General features: G+C 37.3%; 1 protein-coding gene across 19 annotated transcripts in view; it reads left to right on the forward strand.

The window, feature by feature from the left end:
* Positions 1-24,500, forward strand: part of gphna (gephyrin a) — a 96,416-nt gene extending 71,916 nt beyond the window's left edge. For 9 of the 19 annotated variants that reach the window (XM_077240025.1, XM_077240028.1, XM_077240033.1 and 6 more), the window contains 15 exons: positions 452-494; positions 577-714; positions 11,535-11,627; positions 12,907-12,962; positions 13,478-13,597; positions 14,223-14,281; positions 16,215-16,368; positions 16,451-16,572; positions 18,444-18,531; positions 18,988-19,061; positions 20,193-20,257; positions 20,680-20,781; positions 23,840-23,943; positions 24,036-24,132; positions 24,225-24,500. In XM_077240025.1, coding sequence (XP_077096140.1) covers positions 452-494; positions 577-714; positions 11,535-11,627; positions 12,907-12,962; positions 13,478-13,597; positions 14,223-14,281; positions 16,215-16,368; positions 16,451-16,572; positions 18,444-18,531; positions 18,988-19,061; positions 20,193-20,257; positions 20,680-20,781; positions 23,840-23,943; positions 24,036-24,132; positions 24,225-24,358 — 1,449 coding nt within the window. In that variant the 3' untranslated portion in view covers positions 24,359-24,500. Of the gene's footprint in view, positions 1-451; positions 495-576; positions 715-11,534; positions 11,628-12,906; positions 12,963-13,477; positions 13,598-14,222; positions 14,282-16,214; positions 16,369-16,450; positions 17,593-18,443; positions 18,532-18,987; positions 19,062-20,192; positions 20,258-20,679; positions 20,782-23,839; positions 23,944-24,035; positions 24,133-24,224 lie in introns of those variants that run through there. The other 10 variants (XM_077240029.1, XM_077240037.1, XM_077240039.1 and 7 more) reach the window with 2 other exon arrangements.
* Positions 24,501-26,085: the final 1,585 nt, after the last annotated feature.

The following is a 26,085-nucleotide window of genomic DNA, read 5'->3' on the forward strand; positions in this document are numbered from 1 at the left end:
GATAGGAAATGCCTACAACTGCATCTCTAAAATACATCACATTACAGGATTAAAATGTTTCATGTTGACTTTAATGTCTGTTATATCAGATACGATTCTGGAACCGTGTTGGTTTGGGCACTAGAGTGCTAACATGACATAACACTTAAATTTTCAGCCTAGCTACAGCATTAAGTCCATGATGATAATGATAATAATGGCAGTAGGACTGAAAATGTTATTTTCAGTTTGTTTGTTTGTTTTCAAGCTAGTTTATTTTGGTTGTTTTGTCTGAATGTGTAGATGATCATTCTGATGAACCCTGTCAGTGGAATGCTAACTCTCCTGGACGGACGATGGGGCTCCTTTTGTGCGCTAACTCTCTTCATGTCTTTCTTTTCCCAATTCCTCTCTCTCTCTCTCTCTCTCTTCCTCATTCCCTCTCATTCCGTCTCTCTCTCTATATCTGTAGGTGCAGTCACGATGCAGCAGCAAGGAGAACATCCTGAGAGCAAGTGGGTGACCGATTGTGCATTATCAGTGATGTTTGTGCAAGTGTGTTTGAGAGCATGTGTAAATTCTCACTCTTTGTATCAGGTCACAGTGCAGTGGACATCACCAAAGTAGCTCGGAGACACCGCATGTCCCCGTTTCCCCTCACTTCTATGGACAAGGCCTTCATCACTGTGCTAGAGATGACTCCTGTCCTGGGTACCGAAATCATCAACTACAGAGGTAAGCTCTTTGTTTGTGCATACCAACCCTAAACTACGCCAAATGCCTGATCGCACAAAGTTAAACCAGATGAGAGAATATATTTGCAGGGATGTCAAAAGTACTAATTAAGTATTTTAAATGATCAATCTTGGTGAGAAGGTGAATGTGAACAAGTGGGATAAAAATGTGATCAAATCAAATATGAAATCTGTCCATTAGGACTTGCTGTGTAAATTCAGCCGATTAAACCCGCAACTGACATTAATATTAATCAAGCAACAATATTAAAAAGAAAGAGTCTGCTCTTGGCTGAATAGCTTTAGTAGCTGTTATGAGTCCCCTACAATCAGACGTGAACAGCAAAGTGTGTGTGTGTGTGTGTGTGTGTGTGTGTGTGTGTGTGTGTGTGTGTGTGTGTGTGTGTGTGTGTGTGTGTGTGTGTGTGTGTGTGTGTGTGTGTGTGTGTGTGTGTGTGTGTGTGTGTGTGTGTGTGTGTGTGTGTGTGTGTGTGTGTGTGTGTGTGTGCATATATATATATACAACCCCAAATCAGAAAAAGTTGGGACATTTTGTAAAATGCAATAAAATCAAGAATCTGTGATTTGTTCGTTCTATTTAACCTTTTATTAACTGACAAAAGTACAAAGAAACGTTTTCCAATGTTTTCACTGACCAACATAATTGTATTTTGTAAATATGAACAAAATTTTGATTTTGATGGCTGCAACACACCCCAAAAAAGTTGGGACGGAGACCAAATAAAAGTGAAAAGATTATCCAAATTAGATGATCCCTTTTTTTTTAACAGTCCACAATGAGCAGGTGAATTGGTAATAGTTGAGGGTATCATGTTTGGGTGTAAAAGTGCTTCTCAGTCTTTTTAAGCAAAGATGGGTCATGGCTCATCACTTTGTGCCAAATATCTTGAGAGAATTGTCAAACAATTAAAGAATCACATTTCTCAATGCAAGATTGCAAAGAATTTATGCATTTCATCATCTTCCATACATAATATTGTCACAAGATTCAGGGAATCCAGAGAAATGTCAGTCTGTGTTGGGGAAGGCAGTAGACCTCTGTTGAATGTGTGTGACCTTTGAGCCCTCAGATGGCATTGCACAAGATACCATCATGCTAATCCGTTAAATACAGCCACATGTGCTCAGGAGTAATTTGGAAAACCGTTTTCACTGAACACAGTCTGACGCTGCATCAATAAATGTCACTTGAATTTCTGTTTCGCAAGGAGAAAGCTTTACTTCAGTTCTATGTGGAGATGCCGGCGAGATCTCTGGGCCTGAGCTCATCTCAGATGGTCTCAGAAATTGGACACTGAGTTCTCCGTCCCAAAGGCGAAAGGGACCAACCAGACTTTCACCAGCGACAGGTGCAAAAGCAACCATCTGTGCTGGTATTGAGGTGCATCATTGCAAACGGTATGGGTAACGTGCATTATTGTGAAAGTACCATTGACATGGAGGCATATATTTGGATTAGACAGAGACATATACTGCCATCAAGATTACATCTTTCCTGGGAAGCAAGACAATGCCAGGCCTCATTCTGCACATGCTAAAACTGAGTGGTTTCTAGACACTCTGCACAATAGAAGGGATGTGCCTGCCTGTTTACTGCAGTCCAGATATGTCTCTTATGGAAAATGTATGACCCATCTTGAAAACGAGAATCAGGCAATGTTGACCACAGACTGTTGAGCTGCTGTCTTGTATCAGACAAGATTGGGCAAATATTCCACTAGCAAAACTCCAACAATTAGTATCCTCAACTCTCAAATGATTAAAACTTGTAATTAAAATGAAAGGTGATGTGACACAGTGGTAAACATGTCTCTGTCCCAACTTTTTTGGGGTGTGTTGCAGCCATCAAAATCAAAATTTGTTCATATTTACAAAATACAATTATGTTGGTCAGTGAAAACATTGGTGTAGAAATGTTCAGGGAAGAAGGAGGCGGGAACCGGCAAACATTTAACAAACTTTATTTAAAATAAAACAAACCAACCAAAATACCGCCAGCAGCCCCTCGCGGACGACTGCTGGCTAAAATAAAATACAAATACTAAAACCAAACACAACTAAAACACAGGCCTGTTCCTCTCTCGATCATCAATGTCGTCGCTAGACTAATAAAAGGTTTAATTGAATGAACAAATCACAGATTCTTGATTTTATTGCATTTTACAAAATGTCCCAACTTTTTCTGTTTTGGGGGTATATATATATATATTTACCTTAAAATAAAGGAATGCATTCTCTAGCCTATTTTTTTGTTGCATTGAAATTGGTATTGAGAAACATGATATTTTACTAGTATTATTATAAACTACTGGCATTTTACAAACTTATCGTGAAAAAAAGTCAAAACTGTTTACTTCATTCTCTGATTTTTTTTTGATGATTCCCTTAGAATTTGTTCAACAACCAGTAAAATGAACAGAACAGAATTAAAAAACAACAATGGATCATTGCAGTATGATGTTTCAGACTCTGCATGGAGTTCACAAGGATGAATTGTTTCATTTAAAAAAATGTTGTCATGCTTATTTTAGTATTTAAAATTCAGACTCATTCAAAAAGATGTTGTGAATAAGCCTTAAAGGGATAGTTCACCCAAAAACCAGCATTATTGTCATCATTTATTCACCCTTATGTTGTTACAAATCCATATGACTTTCTTTCTTCCATGGAACACACAGTAAGTTTTGAAGAATGTTCTTGCTACTCTTTTTCATACAATGTAATTTGAAGAGCCATGAAACATCTTAAAAATACTCCATATGACTACTTTCATTATTGTAAAGAGCATTTTGTTATAGAGACATGCTGTCGTGAATAAGTTCTTTTGTTCTCCACGGAAGAGGGAAAGTCAAATGGATTTTGAAAGACGGAAGGATGAATGAACGATGAAAGAATTTTCATTGTTTGTGGGCTATCCTTTTAACATGTAGTACTGTCCCTCTAATGATACCAAACTGTGTTCTCATTGGCTGTTGGACTGTGGTGTATATAGGCCAGTAAGTGCTGAAGGCATATAGTCACCAAGCTTTTTGCTTTGCAGGCTTTCAGCTTTAGCTTTTTCATCTTTCCTGCCTGTAGCTCCTCATCTGTCACACATCTGTTCGTTCTTTCTTGCGTCCCATCGTCTCTCCATCTTTCCAGCTTTAATCTTTTCGCTTGTTCCATCCGCCGTCCTCTGTTGTTTTTTAACTCGCTGACCTTCTCTGAAGCTTTGATGCCATTGTGATCATCTGAAGACAGATCCTGTGATCAGTTTACACACAAATCCAACCATAAAGGTCTTCTTTCTGGATTTCGGAAAAACTATGGAAGATTTTCAATCTCTCAATTCGAAGTTACTCAATTCACATGAACATCCGGAGCGGTCCAGTCCCAATGGTTAGATTAAACACACACACAAAAAAAAACTATGGGATGTACTTTATGGTCAGTGCACCAAAAGCTGTTTAGTTTAGCCAATGCTATTCTTTTTGATGGCTCTTTTTTGATTTTTCATGGGCATCACTAACACAGAGCAGTCACCCTTGCATGTGGATGTGAATTGTGCCACCAAGACACAGGTCTGTGAGCTGGGCGTTAATGTCGGTCCATGTGGTGGGGGATAGTGGGATTGCCCATGTGGTAGTGTAATGTGCCCAATGCGTCTGGCAGGGCCCAATGCAGATGACTTGGCCCCTCCAGCACGAAAAGGCGTCTGGCGCCAGAGCGGCTCAAGTTGGCGGAAAATTCCTCTCTGCACTGGCGCCGAAGCAGAAGCAGAGAGTATAGCCCTGGCCAGTGCCGCCCAAGCCCCAAAGTTTGACTCAGGTCAGTGAGCACCTTACCCAGCACCTTCATGTCCGGCGCACACCTTCGAGCATGCCTGATGCTCATCCGGCCCCAGTAATGTGTGGAATAGTCATCCATTCCTCAGTGCCATTTCACCTCCAGACCAGCAGGGGGCGGTTGAGAGTTGTTTGCTGCCACTGACAAGAGGGTGGAAAAAAAAACTCACGTCAAGGACTGAGCTGAGTGTCGCTGAATCACAATTTGCATACTTTTGTATACTTGTATGCAAAGTATAATATGAAAATTTTAGCCATTGATTGTATACTTTTAAGTATGTAGTAAGCCAGTACAAAATTGTGACAAAAATCGTGTCTTGATGTTACATCAGTGAATTATTTCAAACAAAACCACTTGCATTGCATGGAATGATCCATCCAATCAGAAATAGTATGCCGTTTGAGTACCTTTTGACATACTTCTTTAATGTGACACTATTACGGATAGTGTATCGAATTGGGATTCAGCTCATAAGAGGCAAGTGATTCACTGGAATCTTTTGTTTTCCTTTAGCTTGTTCCACTGATTTGGACATGGCATGGTTGTCATACATAGTCAACGGAATCATGTTCCATGTTTGGCTGTATCTGTTTTATCCATGAAGAATGGCCTAGTTTTAAAGAGCTTTGTTGTCATTTTGCGTTCTAAATCATTTGTTCATGACTGCTGCTATTGAAGCCAGTGAGCGCAGTGGTTAGATGTGACAGTGTGCTTGCGTACAAATCCAACAGTAAAAATAAAAACAACTTAAAGCAAACATTCAATACACAAGCTTCTCCGACATCACCTCTTCTCACAAAACCCACCAGCACCTCAAACATTGTGCCTTCAATCTGTCAGTAACTGTGTGTAGAGCTTCACTGTTTCCTGACAGATAAAAGTGATTGATTTTCAGCTCCGTGCGAGCACAAGGAGGGCATGTCCAGATCAGCGTAAATAGAGGAAATATCCTCACCCAGCCAAGTAATGTCACTCATAAATTTTTGAAATGCGTTGTTCATACAACAAGATGGGTGTAAGTTATGAGCGGCTGTCTGTTTCAAAACCTCTTTCTGTCACCTCGGTTAATAAAATGAATTTAAAATGTATAAATGGTCTCAGCCTCGGAGAAGATTGGCCATTTAGAGTATGCTGAGGTGAGAGCCTGTTCTGCTGGATTTTGATGTATAAGAGTTTCTGATGCAGCGATATAAATTACCAGTAACCAATTGGGTTGCAGATATTGCTGTATACATCTATGTCTACATACACCACTATTTAAAAGTTGTTGGTAAGATTTGAAAAATATTGAAACTCAACAACCCTAAATTAATTTGACCAAGATACAGAAAAAAAACATTAATATTGCAAAATATTATTACAATTTAAAATGTCTATTGTAATATATTTTTTTCAAAGTAATTAATTCCTCTGATGCAAAGCATATTTATTTTAGCAGCCATTACTCCAGTTTTCAGTGATTTGGTGCTCAAGAAACATTTCTTCTAGTTATCAATTAGAAACAGTTGTGTTCCATAATATAAAATTTTTTTTTGTGTGTAGAAAAAAGATGATGCATGTTTTCAGAATTCTTTGATAAATAGAAAGTTCAAAAGAACAACATTTATGAATAAATTGCAGAATAAATGTATTCATTTCTTTCAAAAAATAAATAAAATAAATCTCTCTGACCCCAAACTTTTGAACTGTAGTGTATGATTGGCTGATTATGGTTGATTCTCATTTCATATTTTTCACAATAATGTTTTCAATTCTATTTATAATATATGGAATTTATGTGTGCAATTTATTATAAATATCCTCAATACTGCTCTTCAGAAAACAACCAAGTTTTTCACAAAAATGTTTAATTTGGTTAGAAGTTACGAGAACCTTATTTACCAAGCTTATTAGTATTATAAACATTTTTTTTTTCATCAGTTTAAAGTTAATTCAGTCAAAAATAACTTTAACTCAGTTTTAGGAGCACTCTTTTAGTGTTCATTTCAAGACGACAGCATTTGGTCTGGACTCCAGGCTTACATGTGGTCTGTTTACGGGCCTGTGCTCTGCTGTGTTGAGTTGATCTGGGCTTGTTGTATTGTAGCTGCAGGGAATCATTGCAGTTTCACGGTGACTGGGTTGTCAGGGCTCTGTGATGTGCGCTTGAGTACTCATCTCTGTATGTAGATAACACCGACCCCATCTGTTTGATCTCCCAATCCAGACACGCGCTATATTTAGAGCCTTGTCAGATGTGCTGTTTTAGAGAAATAAGTCTTTTCTAATCAGCCTCCAACCGAGGAGAGGCCTCATTAGCATCAGCTCGCTCTCCCTCTCTCATTCTCCTGCTTTATCTCTACAAGAGCACCTTTGCACTCTCTCATTCTTTCTTTTTCTGTCTTTATTTATTATCTCTCTCTCTCTCTCTCTCTCTCTCTCTCTCTCCATCTCTCTCTCTCTCTCGCTTTCCTGCTGGCTCTCCCTGATTCTTTATTCCTCTTTCTCCCTCTCTGTCTGTCATCTCTCTTTTTTCCTCTTCTTTTCATGTGTGGGAGGGCGCTTGTTGCTCCCCCAAGAGATCTCAGGCTTTGTGTGAGTGTAAGTGTGTATGTTTGGTGTTCAGAGTAAATGGCACATCAGTGTTTCAGGGCACACTCTCATCCACCTTTACTACAACTTCATTTCGGCCCTGTCCACACGGAGACGCGTTTAGCTGTATACGTACAAATTTTTTATCGGATCGGCGTTTCGTCCAGACGGATCCGGCGTTTTGGGAGACTGAAACCGCTATTTTTTGAAACCGGGTCCCAGGGTGGATAAATCTGAAAACGACACCCTTGCGCCTTCGTGTGTACGGCCAATCCGTATATTTTGTGAAACGATGATGTCATCACCCCACGTGTCGACTAGTCAGACGCACTAAATCAGTAGGCTAACAGCAACAACAACTGCGACTAGCTTACTTGCTTGAGTTCATGCTTCAGAAGCTACTGAGCCTCTTTTATTTCTTTATTTATTATTTAGGCCTACTTTAATGTATTTTTATTTTACTTCTTTATTTGTTTATATTTCTTTCTTATGCTATGATGCTTGTATTTTGTCTGATTAAGACATTTCGTATTTTGTAGGGATGGGCATTTCAAGCAAAAATAATATTCGACGATCGCTGGGAATTATTTTATTATTATTCAAAAAACGCACCTCTGCCCCTCATGCTCACCGGTAACACGGCGTTCGCTCCGACATTAAATTTCTCTGAAGGCATACTGTAGGTCTACATGTTGTAGCCATTAAAGAAAAGTTAGTTTCATATTTATATTTAAATAATATGTTATTTTTTCCATTTCATATATGTTGATTATGAAAAGTGAACAGCGTGAGTAGCCTTATCATAAGATGCCCAATATCGAGACACATCATTTTGACCACTTCATTAAGTTTTGTTTTATATAAAGCCTTTCTTTAAAGTGAATTTTGTTTTGTATAAATTGTATCTTAATTTTAATCAATGTTCCATCAACCAATTGCCTGGATTTAATAAATAAGAAGCAAATATAGCAGACAATAGCCATCAGGACACAGAGGCGCCGACGCGATATAACTTGCATCCCACGTGAACTGGAGCTTGTCTCATAAATCAACAGACACTCAGAAATATATCTAAGCTTGAAATGTCTACTTTTAAACAAAACAATTCTAAACGAAAAGAAACAGACAACTCTCTATAATCCGTATGAAGTGTGCATTTATTAGAGATGCTCCGATCGATCGGCCAGAGATCGGTATCGGCCGATATTCACATTTTATGACTCGATCGGTACTCACTAAACTTGGCCTATCTCACAAACCGATCACAATTTGATGACGTCAAAACGTGAGAAGGTAGGCTACATGATGCGTGGGGACTTAAATGATTTGGCAGTCATGCCATCACCGGTGTGGAATTACTATGATGTGTCGAGAAACAGCTATTTGCCATGTATGTTTCAAAGGAATCTCATGTGGAGGAGCATTGTCCGCCAGAGAGATCGCCTTCTGAAGAGTAGCTTCGCTCGATCTGTCCGCACAGCGCCGCTCGCTCAGAACGCCAGCAGTGACGCGCTGGTTAGGAAATATTTGAAATAAATTGAGCTGCCCGTGCACAACTAAAGTTTTCTAGTTGACAAGTAGTAGTTCATTTAAGCCAGTAGTCTAATCGCATATTTATATTAATTTAATTACTTAAATATATATATGGGAGAAAATACTAAACCATAATGAGTGTTATCGTAATATTATCTATATTCCGCATATCAAGCACATGCATAAAGCTTGCCACAAAGAACCGGCAAAAGTAATGTTTAAGCAGCATTATACATTTTAGTGTTTTCTGGCTGCAAAGATACAGCTGGAGATGTTGACGCCATCTTCAAAGTAGTGAACGCGTATAGAGAGAAACGGATATTCATACGGATTAGACTAGCAGAGAGTACACCATTTCTTATCGATTTGAATGTATTTTTTTTTTTTTAAGCATTTCAAGCTTTCTATATGTTCTCAGGTCTGTGAGGCAAGTCATTTATACGCTGAGTTTCGGTTCATTTATGAGACGCGCTCCAGTTCACGCGCGGGCGCCTCCGTATCCTATATTGTCTGCTATATTTCACTTTTTTAATTATTAAATCCAGTCAATTGGTTAATGAAACATTGATTGAAATTAAGATACAATTTTTACAAAAGAAATTCACTTTAAAGAATGGCTTTCTACAAAACAAAACTTAATTAAGTGGTCAAAATCATGTCTGACCCATTCCAAATGTCTCCTGATATATTGGGCATCTTATGATCTTATCTTACTCATCTCATGCGGTTCCTTTTTCAAATAATCCCCATAGATGAAATAAAAGATAACTTTATATTATATAAAACAAATGTATATTTACGTTTTTAAGTTATATTTAAAGGTCAGACCACTCCGCTTTTCTCACTTGTGTGGCCTATTGATGCATCTGTGCGTGCATATGGGGAAGGGTGTGATTTTCGAATATTATTTTTGCTTGAAATGCCCACCCCTTCTAATGAGTAGCATCAAACTTCTCCAATTTGGTCTTTTAGGAGTTGAAATTATATATTTATTTATTTAATTTTTGTCCAGCTCAGTCTTGTATTGGACAATGTTTAGGTTCATTCAGACTTCTCTATTTTAGGTGATTAAATGTTTATGTTGTCCTCCAAAGTTTACTCTTGGACAATGTTTAATTTAACCTTGTGGGCTGCATCAGACTGCTCCATTTTGTTTGTATTTATCTTTGTCTTATATTAAGTATATTAAGCATCGGTGTCGGGATCGTTATCGGCCGATCACCATGACAAGAAATCGGCTATCGGTATCGGCTGCCAAAATCCTGATCGGAGCATCCCTAGCATTTATCTCTATAAGCACCTTCACAATACTGCGAAGGTGGCGAGTCAGCATCGTCACAGAAAACACTAGTTTATTAATAAATAATTAAAATGTCTCCTTGCTATATTTGACACATTCATAATGATTGGGCTATTTGCCGGTTCTTTGTGGCAAGCTTTATGCGTCTGCTAACTAATCGAATATCGTGACTCATTCCTATTTTGTACCAGGCCATTTATGGTTTTTCATATTGTTCAATAAAGTTCTTGGTTAAAAAGAAAGAAAAAAAAGAAGCTACTGTTCCTAATATTATTGTATACAGCGCGCAAGGTTTATGCGGAGAAGAAGAGGTCTTCTTCTCTGTTTTTAGTGTATCTGTGTCAGAAATACAGCGCCTCATACTGGTCTGGCATGTATACTACATCAGTTTCAGTCGGTTTCAGTGGTTTTGTGTGTACGCAGATATTTCTTGAGATTTTTTTTTTAGAACGAGAAAAAAAAAAGATCGGATAGGGAAAGCTCTGGCTTCGTGTGGACGTGGCCTTAGGCTATGTGTGAATTTTTGTGCTTTCTCGTGAGAGTGTGAAATGTGTGAAATTTGACCACTGACAAAGTTCTTTATAAATAGTATAAATGTATTATTGTACATATTACAGCTACTATTACACAGTGCTTAAAATGACTGGCTTCCTGATCAATGCCCTGACTATTAAACTAGGGAGCTGATTGAGATGCACCCCTCTTGTAATGCCCGTGATAAAAATGAAAAAATCAATTCTTCTAGATAATGAAAATAACTTTTTCAAATTAAAGATATTCTTTTAAATAATCAAATTAACTTTTGTGGGTTATGCTAGCTACAAATGTGCAAGGTTAACAGTTTTATCAGTTAGCAGTACGTTAAGCTAGCTAGCTTATTGACTAGCTGAATACAAAGTTAGTAGCCTCATCGACTGGCGGTATGCTATGCTAGTATGCTAACTGGTTAGCTTGATACACTGAAATGATGGCTGATTCCTCAATTAGAGGAACTTTTTAGTCATTTAAGATGATTTGAAGAGGACAAAATAACAATTAAAATTGAAAATTATTTTCCTCACATTTTCAAGGGTTAGGGATATTATTTCACTGTTTAAGAGTGTTAAATTTCACTATTATGGGTTATCGTTTTGTAGCAGTGCTAGCTACTACAAATAATGGTGTATAATTTATGCGAGTGTGTTTGCAAGGCTAGCAGGCTTGTCAATTAGCGGCATGTTTGTTAATTAGCAGTATGCTAAGCTAATATACTAACCTGTTAGCTTGCCGGCTACCAGAATAAACGTAGAACATGAAATGGTAAACTGGTAGTTAATTACATACATTCTTTGTATTATTAAAATAGTTAAGAGAGTGTACATCCTAATATGCACTGTCCTTGTTTTTACGTCCCTCTGTTCATGTCTGTTGTCTGGCTGCATGTGTGCATTTGCTTTCTCATGCATTTGCATTCTTTTGCTGGCCTCTGATCTAGGCACATTTTCCCTTTCTGACTTTTACAAGGAAGTTATCTTTCTGTGTTGTTGTATTCATGATTGTATGAGTTCATCAGAATTTTCTTTTGTTTGTAGATGGAATGGGTCGAGTTCTGGCTCAGGACGTCTACGCCAAAGACAACCTGCCTCCTTTCCCTGCGTCAGTTAAAGATGGCTATGCTGTTCGAGGTGATTACCCGTTTCTGCCAAATCCACACAATCACACAATCAGTCTCGTTTACCTCTTTTCCACCCAAATGGTGCTTTTTACTTGCTAGAACCGTGCTCGGTCTGGAGATTTCCCGACCTCTCTCAGTCTGTACCGCATTTATACTGACTTAAAGTGACATTGTGTAGGAATTTCTCCCATCTAGCGGTGAAATTGTATTTTGCATTCAAACGAATTGTGCTCTCCAGCGCCTCGCTTTTTCAAATGCGTGTTGCATCTACGGTAGCTGTTATGTACCAAAAAGCTATGACAGGATGTCTTCTAATAGCACTTCGTCGAGTTTTCCTTCGGGTGAACAGCTTTGTTATTTGAAACAAACTGCAACTTGACACAACGAACAAACTTATGTTACAGTATGAATAATAACAGTGCAATGCAGCCTTTTAAACTTTCCGGCTCAGTGACAAGCGCCTCTCTGCTCCTCCGTTTCTACTGCTTTCAGTCACGTGATGCTGGCTCTGAACGAAAAAGCGTTATGGAAACGCGTTGGCCTATTAATTTTTGACCCTCTCTGCTATTATAGTTTTTCAAGATGGCGGAACGACATGGAAGCCTCCGTGGACCTACCCGTCACATGTATATAAAGATAATAAATTCTTCGTTTACAAGGATAAGTCAGATAATTGGCAGAGGTATTTGTACACCATTGAGGAGATATTTATGAATAAAAAATATTGATTTTAGATAATAAAACACCTAAAAAACTACACATTTTCCCTTTAAGAGCAGAGCGATTACATAACTGATTATATAATATAACCTGCCCATAAACATACATTTGCACATTTAGTGTTCAGGTTAGTTCACATTGCCCAAATAAATGCCTGCAAACACAAATAAACATTTTGAGAAAGTTTTAACATCCAAGGTAATTTTATACCACCATTAAATGTATATATATAGGTGGTAGATACATCAACAAATCAAATCTATATGCATCATTTCATACATATGATGTTTGCAGTTCAACAACAAGTTGACCAAGTTTACAGGGCAGATTTTGTCCGGTCCGCCACCTTTTGGAACGGGGCCAAATTGGCTCTTGCACTGTGCCGATAAAAAAGGTGTAATTGACATATTCATTAGAACTTATGATTATTTCCCTTTTACCCATAATACTTTATCATAATAAGATATAACAACCTTATTCTTAACCTTATTACCATTAGAATCTCATTCACCAAACCTGTAAACCTGTTGAAAATAACTCTGAGAGTTATTGTTTTTACTGTTTTTCAGCTGCTGATGGCCCTGGTGATCGCTTCATCATCGGGGAGTCTCAGGCTGGAGAGCAGGTGAGTTAAGCTAACACTCACTAAACTTCTTACACTGTTGTGCCATGAAAACATTGATGTGAAAATGCAGAGTTTCTCTTCCTTAACCATACCCTGGAAATGCCTGCTTTTGCACTGGCACCTTGCATCTGCAGGAGACTTGTGTGCTCAGATGGCAAGAAAACTCAGAATCAGTGAGCGTGTTTAATGAGTGCATTACACGACACACAGAGAGAGAGGGGGAGATCCCTGTGGGCTGTGTGCAGGCCAGCACTCAAGTGCTCATGGCTGACGTCCACACAGTGCATGTGTGTGTTTGCATTTGTGTCTTGGGTCATTCTGTTGTTCTGTTGCTTTCTCAGCTGATGCCATACATGTAATAATGTACTATATGTATGTATATGTTATTTTATGTGAATAAACACAATTTAACCCAGTATCAGAAGGACAAACATCAGTGTTTTGCTTCCACACCAAAGTCGTACACATGTATGTTTTTTTTGATACATTGGTGAAGGGTCTTTTTCTGTGTTTAGCCCACTCTCACAGTTATGCCAGGCCAAGTGATGAGGGTGACGACAGGTGCTCCTATCCCATGTGGTGCAGACGCTGTAGTGCAAGTAGAAGACACAGAACTGCTACGAGAGTCTGAAGACGTAAGTATATCACATTCTCAAACACAAAATAATTGTAACTATTATAATTAATATATAATATCTCTAATTAAATGTAAATAAATACAAATAAAAACTTCTAATAAATAACTTTTAACTCACTCAAAATTAACCATATTATCTCTAAAATAATAGCTTTTGTGTTTTTAGAATAAAAGTACTTTTATGAGTAATTTCTATCTTTTGAGGATGCTGCCCATTTTGTTAGTATTAGTTACTTTTTTGGGTCAAGTTTCACGTATTTTGACCTAAAGTGAAACATGCATACTTCAAAGACAAAAAAAAAAATAAAAAAATAAAAAAATAAAATAAAAATATATATATATATATATATATATGTATATATAAATAAAATAAAAAAATACAAGTAATCTACAACTATATAATTACAATAAATTGTACAGCAGGATTTTTAAGGTAAATATTTAAGGAAAAATATTTTGTGTTATGGTTTTAATAAGGATAAAACAAGAAACACAACACAACACTTCTAAAAAGTGTGTAGGAACTTTTGTAAATGAAAGTCCAGTGTCGTTCATTAGTGTACAGGTGTCTGGTTATGGATTGGTTATGAATTACCCAACCCATGGTTGGTTATGAATTACAGGGTACAGAGGAGCTGGAAGTGAGGATCCTGGTTCAGGCCCGTCCAGGACAGGATATCAGGTGAGTTGGACTGTTGTTTGCTTCCTCAAGAAAAAGAGAATTTTTTTTAAACCTATTACTTACTTTTTAATTAGATTTTCACTGTGTTTTTCCTTCTTAACTCTTTGCATTTAAAAAAAAAAAGAGTTGCCAGCCAGCTTCTGAGTTTTTAATCATTTTCATATAAAAAAATGTCATGGCCCCCAGAATGATGAATATTTGAACATGCAATATTATCTAAAGAAAGAACAGAGCCTCTGCATTTAAACAACAACAACATGAAAAATGGTTGAAATAGCATAAATACAATCACTAGTAATACAATTTAATTGCTTTTCATTTTTGACCAACAGGTGGTGCTGTTACCAAATTAATATTGTGTGGTCAGTGTGAGGTGACAATGACACGTACAAAGTTTGGTGTCAATACACCAAAGTATTGCGCAGTTACAGCCTCAGAATCAGCTTGGCATCATGCCAACAATTTCGTTGATGCGTTACTTGATGAAGGTTTTGTCTATCAAAAAGCTTTTAATAATTTTTGGCCAACGTTGACTGAAGATGATCTGAGCCACTTTTGGTGAAAATTGGAACATCGGTCTAGGAGGAGTTTGAAAAGTAGGTTTTCAAAGAAATTTGACCAACAATGGCATAATTGGTATCATTGTTCTCACAATGACTCAAGAACCTATCAAGTCAAAATTAATCAAAAAATCATCAAAACGCACTTAAATTCATCAAAACCCATTAAATGCATTAAGATTAATCAAAAGCTATTAGCATTTTTTTTTTACATTTCATTTTAACTTTTGACCACAAGATGGCTCTGTCTCAACTTTTTGAGTACCTTCAGGGCACAGTGCCGATGACACTTGCCGTGTTAGTATCAATATGACAATGCATTTATAAAATAGAGTATTTTACGTCAAAATTAAAAATGGTCGGCGTCTAAGCAAAAATAGCTTTTTTTTTTCTCTCTCTTGACCAGTTGGAGGCGCTGTGCCAAAATGCTGCAGATAGCCTCAGTTCATGCTTGTGATGACATGTACCCATAGATATATACACTAGATGTCGCCTTGGGGTTCTAAGCATGCGTCGAAACCGCCGCCATCTTGGAACAGGGGTCTTGTCATAGAAAGTAGCTAGGTAATGCTGCTATTTCCACCTGTACTTCGAATTCATGGAGGATGCCGGACTTTTGCACTGCGTATGGATGTTCACATGAACGAAATCTAAAAACCAGACAGCAAGGGATTACATTTCACAAGAATGTGAAATTTTGTAAATTTTTAAAAATTTCTCTGGACTCAATGATAAATACATGTCTGACCGTTGGAACGAACCCAAAAACTAGAAAATCGCATTCATGACGATTTTTGGTGATTTTATTTCCGTTCGACCTTTTCCTACATTGACGCTGATGCATTAAAGAGGAGGGGCTCCCTTGTTCCATGATTGCGGCTCTATTGACGCATTGGTTCCAATGAACCGCCGTAGCCAAGGCGACATCTAGTGTATATATCTATGACATGCACCAACGCTCAAGTGTTGCGGAGATATAGCCTCACATCCATTTTTATTTTGTCAAATTCGTTTGTGCGTTTTTTGAGAACTGTTGGGTTTATCAAAAACCTTTTATTTATAATTTTAACCTTTGGTGCTTGGCCCCTAATAACTGTTTTCTGTTTGGATATATTTTAAAATCAGCATGTATGTAATAAGAATTTTTGTAACATGATAAATGTCTTTACTGTTACTTTTATTCAATTTAATGCATCCATTCTGAATAAAAGTGTTAATTTCTTTAAAAAAAAAAAACGGTAGTGTTATGTGTACATATATCATGTTTGATGCTTGATGTGAATATTCTTAATCGGGCTCATTTGTTTAGAATAATAAACTGGTATTTTAAATGCTGATGTTATAGTCTAGTCACTTGCTTGTGTCACACACAGGCCTATAGGTCATGATATCAAGCGTGGAGAGTGTGTGTTGGCTAAGGGCACTCACATGGGTCCATCTGAGATCGGCCTCTTGGCCACTGTAGGAGTCACAGAGGTGGAGGTGCAGAAATTCCCAGTTGTAGCAGTCATGTCCACTGGCAATGAGGTAGGGCTTGCTTTGTTACTCTCTTTTGCTCATGGTCGTTTAAAACGAGTTTGAACGTGTTTATATATGCTTATGTGTGCAGTTGTTGAACCCTGAGGATGACCTCCACCCAGGCAAGATCAGAGACAGTAACCGATCCACACTGTTGGCCACAATTCAGGAGCACGGCTATCCCACCATCAACCTCGGCATCGTCGGAGACAAGTCAGCATCCCTCCTTTACCGCCCACACACACGCACACGCACACACACTCACACAGTCAGCTTTGCACATATCTAAATCTGTCCAACCTCAGCACTCCTCTGAAACTCCAGCTCGTATATTAGAATCGATACAGGATCATACAACGTCTCAGCAGAATTTACCGAACGACAGCACTTCCTGCAGTCCTCTGAAGTATTTTTCCACCATTATTTGTATTCACATACATATACTGTAAGGGTGTTTACAAAAAACATGTATAAGGAGCAACTACAAATAGGTTTACATTGAAAGTATCAGTGATAAGTGATTAAATACGAGTTTGACTGAAGTATTTAATGCATTTAGTATAAATATAAAATATAACAAGATATTGTGTATTTTGAAATGTATTATTTATTGCTTTATGTAATTCTGCTGCTGACATATTCAATGAAGTCTATCCAAAAAAAACGAAAAGTAAGGACAGTAGAAGAACAGGTGTTTTATTTAATTTTTTTCAGTTGAAGTATTGCAGGTTAAATATATAAAAATAAAATAAAAAAAGGTTCAAAGGTTTGGGGTCAGTAAGATTTATGCTCACCAAGGCTGCATTTATTTGATCAAAATGAAGTAAAAACTGTAATATTGTGAAATATTATTGCATTTTAAAATAACTTTACTCTTTTGATATAATTTAAAAAGTAATTTATTCCTGTGATGACAAAGCAGCCATTGCTCCTATTTTCTGTGTCACATGATCCTTCAGAAATCATTTTATTATGCTGATTTGTTTTTAAGAAACATTTCTTATCATCAATTCTAAAACCAGTTGTGCTGCTTAATATTTTTGTGGAAACTGTAATACATGCTTTTTTTCAGGATTCTTATATGAATACAAATTTCTAAAGAACAACATTTACTTGAATCTTTTGTAACGATGTAAAAAAGATTCAAATAAATCTTTTGCATCAATGTAAAAGTCTTTACTGTCACTTTTGATCAATTAAATGTGTCCTTGATGAATAAAAATATTAAATTCAGGTTATTTCTTGCATTCAATTTGCACTAGCAACAGAGTAACGCCGGGTTCACACATACTCCGTTTGCAGCACGGCTTCATGTGCTCTCACATATGGCACGTTTGCAGTGTGCAAAACATCCTTTTCTGTATACCAGAAACACAACATGTATTCGTAATTTTTATTTCAAATCAAGAAGTTGTTACTGAAAATGCTTTTTCAGCATTGTGATTCTCTTTGTACACATTACAGTTATGCAACGTTTCATAGACTTATTCACGTTTAAGTACACTAAATTTAAACAATGTATTATTCAATTAATTACTTCTAGTTTTATATATTAGGTTGCTCAAGAAAGTGGGATAACATTTAAACATACTTTTCTTTTAAAGTAACATTTTAAAGTAAAACTTACACATTGACAAAACAGCCAACTCTCATGTCTTTTTTATTTTTGGATTTAAATCTACATATAAGAAATGCGGGTCATAAAGAACTTTGTTTTTCCACATCCACGAAGAGACGACTGTCATCCATTATGTCGCCTTGTTTATCTAAATAAGAGGTAAGGTGTAGTTTCCCTTCCTTTACTCTGGTTAAAAAGCCATGTGTTTATTTTTATGCGAACAATACACTGTCACTTTAATAGACAGTGCGGAAACAATACACACTACTCCTGGAACACATTGCCGGACCGCATCCTTGTGCGGCGTGAATGCTATAGTCTGTTAACAAGGGCACGGGAAATAAAGTGTGTGTGAACCTGGCGTAAGCAAACATTTGACACTTTTAACCAATATGCCGGTAATGCATGTGGGAAAGAGAAAATGGAAGTCATTTGGCATGAACATGTTTTCTAACTCTCCCTCCAGCCCAGACGACCTGCTGAACGCCCTAAACGAGGGCATTAGTCGTGCTGATGTCATCATCACCTCCGGGGGCGTGTCCATGGGTGAAAAGGTCAGTTCTTTGGAGTTGTCTGGAAGTGTATGCAAGGTCACATGCTTTAAATGTCTGAGCTTTTCAATAAAGGAATACGGCCTCACAGATCAATCTGCTTCATGTCAAGGAGAGGATTCCATTGGTTTACCCAAAGGCCATGAGATCTCAGATCAAAACACTTTAAGAGCTTATGCCACAGGTCACCGTGTGTTTTACTGCCATCTAGTGTTACTGCTTGTTTTTTGTCACAAAGCAACACTTATTAATCGGACCTTTTATTTTATGTCTTTGCCCAGGCAGCAGTGCACTGACCGCCTCTCGCTCTCGATTTTCCGCCCTATTAATTAGAGCTCTTTAATTACCCAATGTTTCACTTCACCAGGCGGGGATAGATGCGTTGTACTACTTAAGTGGAGAAACGCAAACACACACTCAAACACATCACTAACTTCTCTGTTTTTTTCTTCTTCTCAGGACTACCTGAAGCAAGTGCTGGATATAGACCTCCATGCCCAGATCCACTTCGGTCGAGTGTTTATGAAGCCAGGGTGAGTTAGAAAAGCAGTGTTAGTCAGACTTGTGTAAAGTCTTGATGGGGCGGCACTGACATGAGGGGAGGGATTTAGTTGTGCTCTGGGATAAAACTTACTGCCGAAAAACTCTTACAAGGGTTTAATGCCATGACCTCCAAAATTTTGGCAAAGCTAAAATATTGATAAGAACCACTGCACCCTGACTCCCAAAAATTGCGGAGTACCCCGCCAATCATTTTTCTTCAGCTCTTGCTATTTTTGTGTGCAATATGCATCAGATGGTTTTTGAACATTGGCATGTAATCTGATTCAAAGCAAAGTAAACAGAAAAAGAGCTACATTGTGTTAATATCAGTGTTCTTTTAGTATTATTTATATAGTTCTATAGTTTTTATGTTACATTTGCTTATATATATTTTTTTTTTCAGTTTTTATTTTAGTTTGTTTTAGTAATACTTTTTGTCATTTTATTAGTTTCTTTAAAAATATATTTTTATTTCAGTTGTATATTTAGTAATACATTTTAGTAATTTATTTATAGTAATGTATTTTTATTTCTGTTAAATAAAATACTCAATTTTAAATTTTTGTTTGTTTTTCATCTCATATTTATATTTTATTTAGCTTAAAGGCACAATATGTACGATTTTTGAAAAGAAAAAAAAAAACCAGTAGATCAATGTTGACGATTTTGTTGACTTGTGTACTTGTTTTTTTTAATAGTTTTAGTTAACAATAACACCAGTTTTTATTACATGGCTCTCCAGAATACTTGATTCTGATTGGTCATTTGTGGCATTCGGCTCATTTGAGTTTGATTTCACTACAATTGATGACTGAGATGCAAGATGATGTCAGTGGCGTTAAAACAAAAGAGCTTGAGTCTATAGTGTTATATGATGACAGTTAACCACATGAGAAGACAACAGAAAATATTAGGAAACATCTGATCGCCGAATGTCCTGATTGACCAATCAGAATTAAGTGTTTTAAAGAGCCGTGTAATAATTTGCGATAATAACCCACTGGCTGTACATTTTCTCATGACATGTTAAGTCTGATTAGGGAATCTCTTTGTTGTTTTTTTATGATTTTGTTTTTTCCTGGAATTCAGAATATTAATGCTTTATTCTATTTCTGTTTCAGTTTGCCTACTACGTTTGCCACCGTAGACATTGACGGAACAAGAAAACTGATCTTCGCCCTTCCAGGTACAATAAGCCATCTATTTGACATTCGAACAGAGAAGTATTGACAGGAAAAATGTTCTCATTTTACACAAATGAGAACGCGTACATACACAAACCCAGGTGACTGAGTTTCCTGTTTTCCCCATGTATGTATTGTACCAATTAAAACAATTTCCCTTGTTTTAAGTATATACATAAACCTACATATCTATATAGTACCATCTCCAAACTAAATGGTCCCTTCTCCATTAAATATAATCAGCCCACGTTTACCCACTTATGTATCCTTCTGCAAACCTGCATTTCCCTTCTTGCCCACTGGCCCGATCAGCTTCCCCAGGCTTGCCCCCATCCCGAGCCCACTGTGCTCCCACCTTGTGCTTTCAGAAACCAGGTGGTCGAGGCAGTGGTGACAGTGGCGATTTCTATATTCCCCTTTAAAGGTAATTTCACCTACAGAGACACAGGGGCGACTCTTCTGGAGACTGTGCCCCTGAGTGACAGCGAGGCCAGCAGACTGCCTGTGCCTCCTCCCCCACGAGGAAGTAGGTGCTCTTAATTCAGGAAATAAGCCCTGTCTTCAGCCCGCGCTCAGAAAACGGAAATGGACTTGAAATTTTGACACAAAACCCTAATTAACTGGTTTTCGAAATCAGAACAGGATTTAACACGAAATCTCTTTTTAGTGCACTTGGGCTCATTTGGGACCAGTATGATATAATTATTACGGACACAAGATATTAATTAAACATGAAATAGCCTTGTCTAATCTAACAACCTCCAAAACACAATCAAATGAAAAATAGGAAATAATATTTTTGTTCTGATTTTCCAATGTGACGCTTTCTGTTCTGTTTTCTGAGAGAAGCTTTGTGTTTTTGCTTTTTCTTTTTTTTGCGTCCATGGCACTCCTTGTAGTTATTAGTTCTGTTGCAACCTCTCAAAGCCCTTCCGTTTGTGTACCGTGATGTGGCTTAGTGTCTTGAAATTGCTATTTGTCTGAAATAGTCCTGTCCTCCTTTTGCTTTCAATGCCTCTTCCCTTCCTGTTGATGTGGTGCAGCACCTCTGCACTCGACACACTCTTCTTCCTTGACTGATTTCAGTAGTGTGCTACACATTTGTCTTATCAGAGAGTCTTGGGTTGTTTTCACACTTTATTTGATTGGTTTGGTCCGAACCAGAGTTCAATTCCTTCACGCAGGTATTATTGGGCTCTGAAATCTACATAAACACAAATGTACATTTGCATCATCAACATGAGTGTAGCTTTCATTCACACCAACCTGACAAACTGAACTCTGACATAAAAAAGACTCTTTAAATGGGCAGTTGACCCAGAGATTAAGATTTTGTTATCACCAACTCACCCTCGTCTCGTTACAAACTCGTATGAATTTCCTTTGTCCAAAGAATACAAAAAAAGCTTGGTAAAATCTTTATTCTGCTCTTTTTAATTTTGAAGTATACAGAACGAAAAAAAAAAACTTTTATTCAGCAAAGATATATTAAGTGTTACAAAAGATTTCCATTTCAAATAAATGCTGTTATTTTGAACTCTTTAATAATCAAAGAATTCTGAAAAAGAAATATATTAATATAATATCATTAATATACAGTTGTGGTCAGAATGGCACCCCTGGTAAATATTATCAAAAATGGCTGTAAAAAAATGAATCTGCATTGTTTATCCTTTGATCTTTCATTCAAATCATTTGCAAAAATCTAACCTTTCATTGAAGTAAAAGAATTGAAAGTGTGTGTGGGGTGGGGGGAAATCACATTATGAAATAAATATTTTTCTCCAAAACACGTTGGCCACAATTATTGGCACCCTTACTTTTTGCAATCTCCTTTTGCCAAGATAACAGTTCTGAGTCTTCTCCTATAATGCCGGATGAGTTTGGAGGACCATTCCCCCATACAGAATCTCTCCAGATCCTGCAGATTCCCAGATCCATGTTGGTGGTTCTTCTCTTCAGTTCACTACACTCATCAGGTCAGGGAACTGGGACGGTAATGGCAGAAGCTTCATTTTGTGCTCCGTTGTCCTGATGGAAGACCCAACCACGGCCCCATTATAAGATTTCTGGCAGAGGCAGTCAGGTTTTTTTTTTTTTATCTGTTGATATTTGATAAAATCCATGATGCCATGTGTCTGAACAAGATGTCCAGGACCTCCATAAAAATAGGCCCACAACATTAAAGATCCAACGGTATATTAAAGTGTACACATGGGGTACTTTTTATCCTTGTGTGCACCAAACCCATCTAGCGTGTTTGCTGCCAAAAAGCTCTTTTTTTAGTTTCATCTGACCACAGAACCCTGTGCCGTTTGAAGATCCAGTCGTGTCTCACAACTGAATATGCTGGAGTTTATTTTTGGAGGAGCGAGGAGGATTTTTCTTGAAACCCTCCCAAACAACATGTGAGGATGTAGGGGTTGTTTGATTTATTTCTTTTTATTTGTTTTTTTGGTAGGCTTCTGACCCTAAGACTCAAGTAATCGCTGCAGTTCTCCATCTGTGATCCTTGGAGAGTCTTTGGCCACTCAAACTCTCCTCCTCACCGTGCATTAAGACAATATAGACACTCATCCTCTTCCTGGCAGATTCGTAACATCTTTAGTTGATTGGAATTTCTTAATTATTTCCCTAATGGTCAAAATGGGGATTTTCAATTCTTTGGCTATTTTCTTAAAGCCACTTTCTATTTTGTGAAGCTCAACAATCTTTTGATGCACATCAGAACTTTATTCTTTGGTTTTACTCATTGTGATGGATGATTAAGGGAATTTGGCCCTGGTGTGCAAAAAAAAAAGGTAAATATTAATGGGAATATACTTCAGGGATATTTTACTCGTTAAAAATTCTAGGGGTGCCAAGCAATTGTGGCCACGGTGTTTTGGAGAAAAAGTATTTTTTTCATAATGTGATTCCCCCCACACACTTTCAATTATTTTACTTCAATGATAGGTTAGATATATATATATATATACAGAGAGAGAGTTTCCAATAAAATATTACTTAGTAAACCATTTTTAGCATAGTCAATGATAAGAAATGCACCAAATCATGGCTGCTGAAAATTTAGCTTTTCCATCACAGGAATACATTACATTTTAAAACAGAAAGTATTACTGTTTTTTTTTCTGTTCTTGATCAAATAAATGCAGCCTTAGTGAACATAACAGACTTATTTCAGAAACAAATCTTACCAAAACCAAACTTTTGAATTGTAGTTTACAATAATTAGATTTGGAATGCAGATATTGGTATATTTTAAGCAAACAATGATTAAAATTACTGTCAGTTCCTCCTTTTAGGCTGTTTTGTTGTTTGTGGAGCTTGACAGCCACTGACCATTGTGTATACATGAAATGAATGGAAAAGGGCAGCACAAACATTCTGCTAGTTTGTAACAACATGAGGGTAAATAAATGACAGATTTTTGGGGGTGAACTGTTGCTTTATAGGCATCAGTGGTGATTTATCAGGAGACAGAACTGATTTTCTATCTACTACTGATCCACAGTTTAGATTCTGCACCCCACAGTCACAGCCATAGTCTTCACCTCAACAGTCATCTCTCCTTTCTCTCTCAGGTAACCCAGTGTCAGCTGTTGTAACCTGTAACCTCTTTGTCATTCCTGCATTAAGAAAGATGCAGGGGATACTGGACCCACGGCCCACCATCATCAAAGCAAGGGTGAGCACAGCCGCAAAAGCTCAAGTTTTTGTGACTTTCATTGTGTTTCTGTACTTCTGGGATGTCATCAGCGTGCGTCCTTTTCTTTGCAGCTGTCATGTGATGTAAAGTTGGATCCACGTCCAGAATATCATCGCTGTATACTGACATGGCACCACCAGGAACCACTTCCCTGGGCACAGAGCACAGGTATACATAATTAGTTATGTGTATATTCACAGACACATGCTATAAGTAACTTATCTGTATGCTAAATAGCAATTTCCTGCTCTGTTTCTCAGGAAACCAAATGAGTAGTCGACTAATGAGCATGCGAAGTGCCAACGGCCTTCTGATGTTGCCTCCGAAAACAGAGCAATACGTGGAGTTGCACAAGGGTGAAGTCGTGGACGTCATGGTCATAGGACGGCTATGATGTCATCTTAAGGGGACAGACCAAGTATAGAGCAAGAAAGTGGTGCATGTCCACATATCATTACTATTCTGTAATATGCAACGGCACAGCTAGTTTTTAATGATTTGGGAGAAGTTGATCCATTATAATCAACATTTGAACAGACGAATATGTGAAATTTATGAAAATACGACTTCGAAGACATAGTATTTCAATGACAGAAAATATTATACCTTTTAAAGTGATTATATATATATATTAAATATAAGAGATTTATTCTGTAATATATTGTTATAATTATTATGATTATTAATATAATGATGAATATTATCATATTAAGCAACTCTGTTCTCTTTCATTGCAATTGCTTTGTGTGTTCAATGCTAGAACTTATAGATAGCCGTAGCATTTTAATAGACAGCTGTTGGCGCCTGTCACACATACATCAGAAAGCTTATTTTCTCATCGGTAGAAAATGTGTCACTGAGGAATGAAAAGCTCTTCAAAATGAGAGCGGGGACCCCTTTGGATCCCCGACGGGAGCTGGATCTTTTCATCTCTCCTCAAAGTGCACCAAGGTGACCCAGCTTCTTTCCCTTTAGTATTATATGCTCCATAAAGACTTCATTATGCTTCATAAAGGGTTTACAAAACCGCTTTGCTTGTCGTTTATCTTGTGAGTCGTGTTTGTGCGCAGTGCCAAAAGCCAGGGCTGTTGGGGGGGGGGAAGTCTTGTGGTCATGATGCCGAAAAACAGCGGGTGTCGCCCATATCACAGACTTTGTACGGACCGTTTTTGCAAAACGATGATGGGTGAGGGTCTGTGTAAAGTCTGTCATACTTCAGCGCACACAGAGGCATGTCCTGTGCTACAGGCTACCTCAGTCTGAAACATACTTCATAATAAACTGGCCCTCATAGCTCTGCCCTTATTACTCTCTATTTTACCCACTACCCTTACATTTAAACTCGCCCGGCCCAATCCTAGAGGCTGAGCTCCCTGGAAACTTTTATTTGTTAACTTCGAAGATGAAAACAGCTTATTTAAGTGCTGACAGCCTTTTTAAACAAATTACACAAAATGTACAGTCAAAAAAATGCAAGAGTGATATTGTACAGACAAGTGACCAGCACTCCTAAGGAATATACTATGGTATTGAAAAGATATTGAAAAACTCTGTACTATAATATCATTTTCTGTAATACTGATCTAATGCGAGAATTAAAATTCTTGATCATTATGTAAAGACGTGGTTCCGTTTCTTTTTTTAAATAAACTCTGAAAGCTGATTGAGTTCTCCATATCTGTCATTTATTTTCATGCATGTATGATGTATCTTTATTATTTACAAATATTTGTTTTTAAATCAGTTTTAAAAATATGTACTTAATAAATATTCAATAATATATTTTTTGATACTCTCTTGAAATATAAGCTATTTACTTTTAGCAATATTAAAGTATCGAACTAGGCGATATAGCAGGCAAAAAGCAGTTTGTCAAGTTAGGTGAATACCATAGTTGACAGTAAAAAAAATAAATAGGTGAATACCTGAATGTACATTATTCAAATTGGACCATTTGCTATACCATAAGTCTATGCCTCTTTTTTTACTTAACGTTTTGGATCTACAATATTAAAAGTGGTTACAATCTAAAAACTGAACAAACCTTAAATTCCAATCCTTTAACTCGGTTGAATTGAAACCGACCGGTTTGTAATCGACTCTCCGTTCTCAAGGAAAACC

The sequence above is a fragment of the Siphateles boraxobius genome, unplaced genomic scaffold, assembly GCF_051911475.1.
Source record: "Siphateles boraxobius isolate OS27281-9 unplaced genomic scaffold, OSU_SipBor_1 22, whole genome shotgun sequence".
In the NCBI taxonomy this organism is placed as follows: domain Eukaryota; kingdom Metazoa; phylum Chordata; class Actinopteri; order Cypriniformes; family Leuciscidae; genus Siphateles; species Siphateles boraxobius.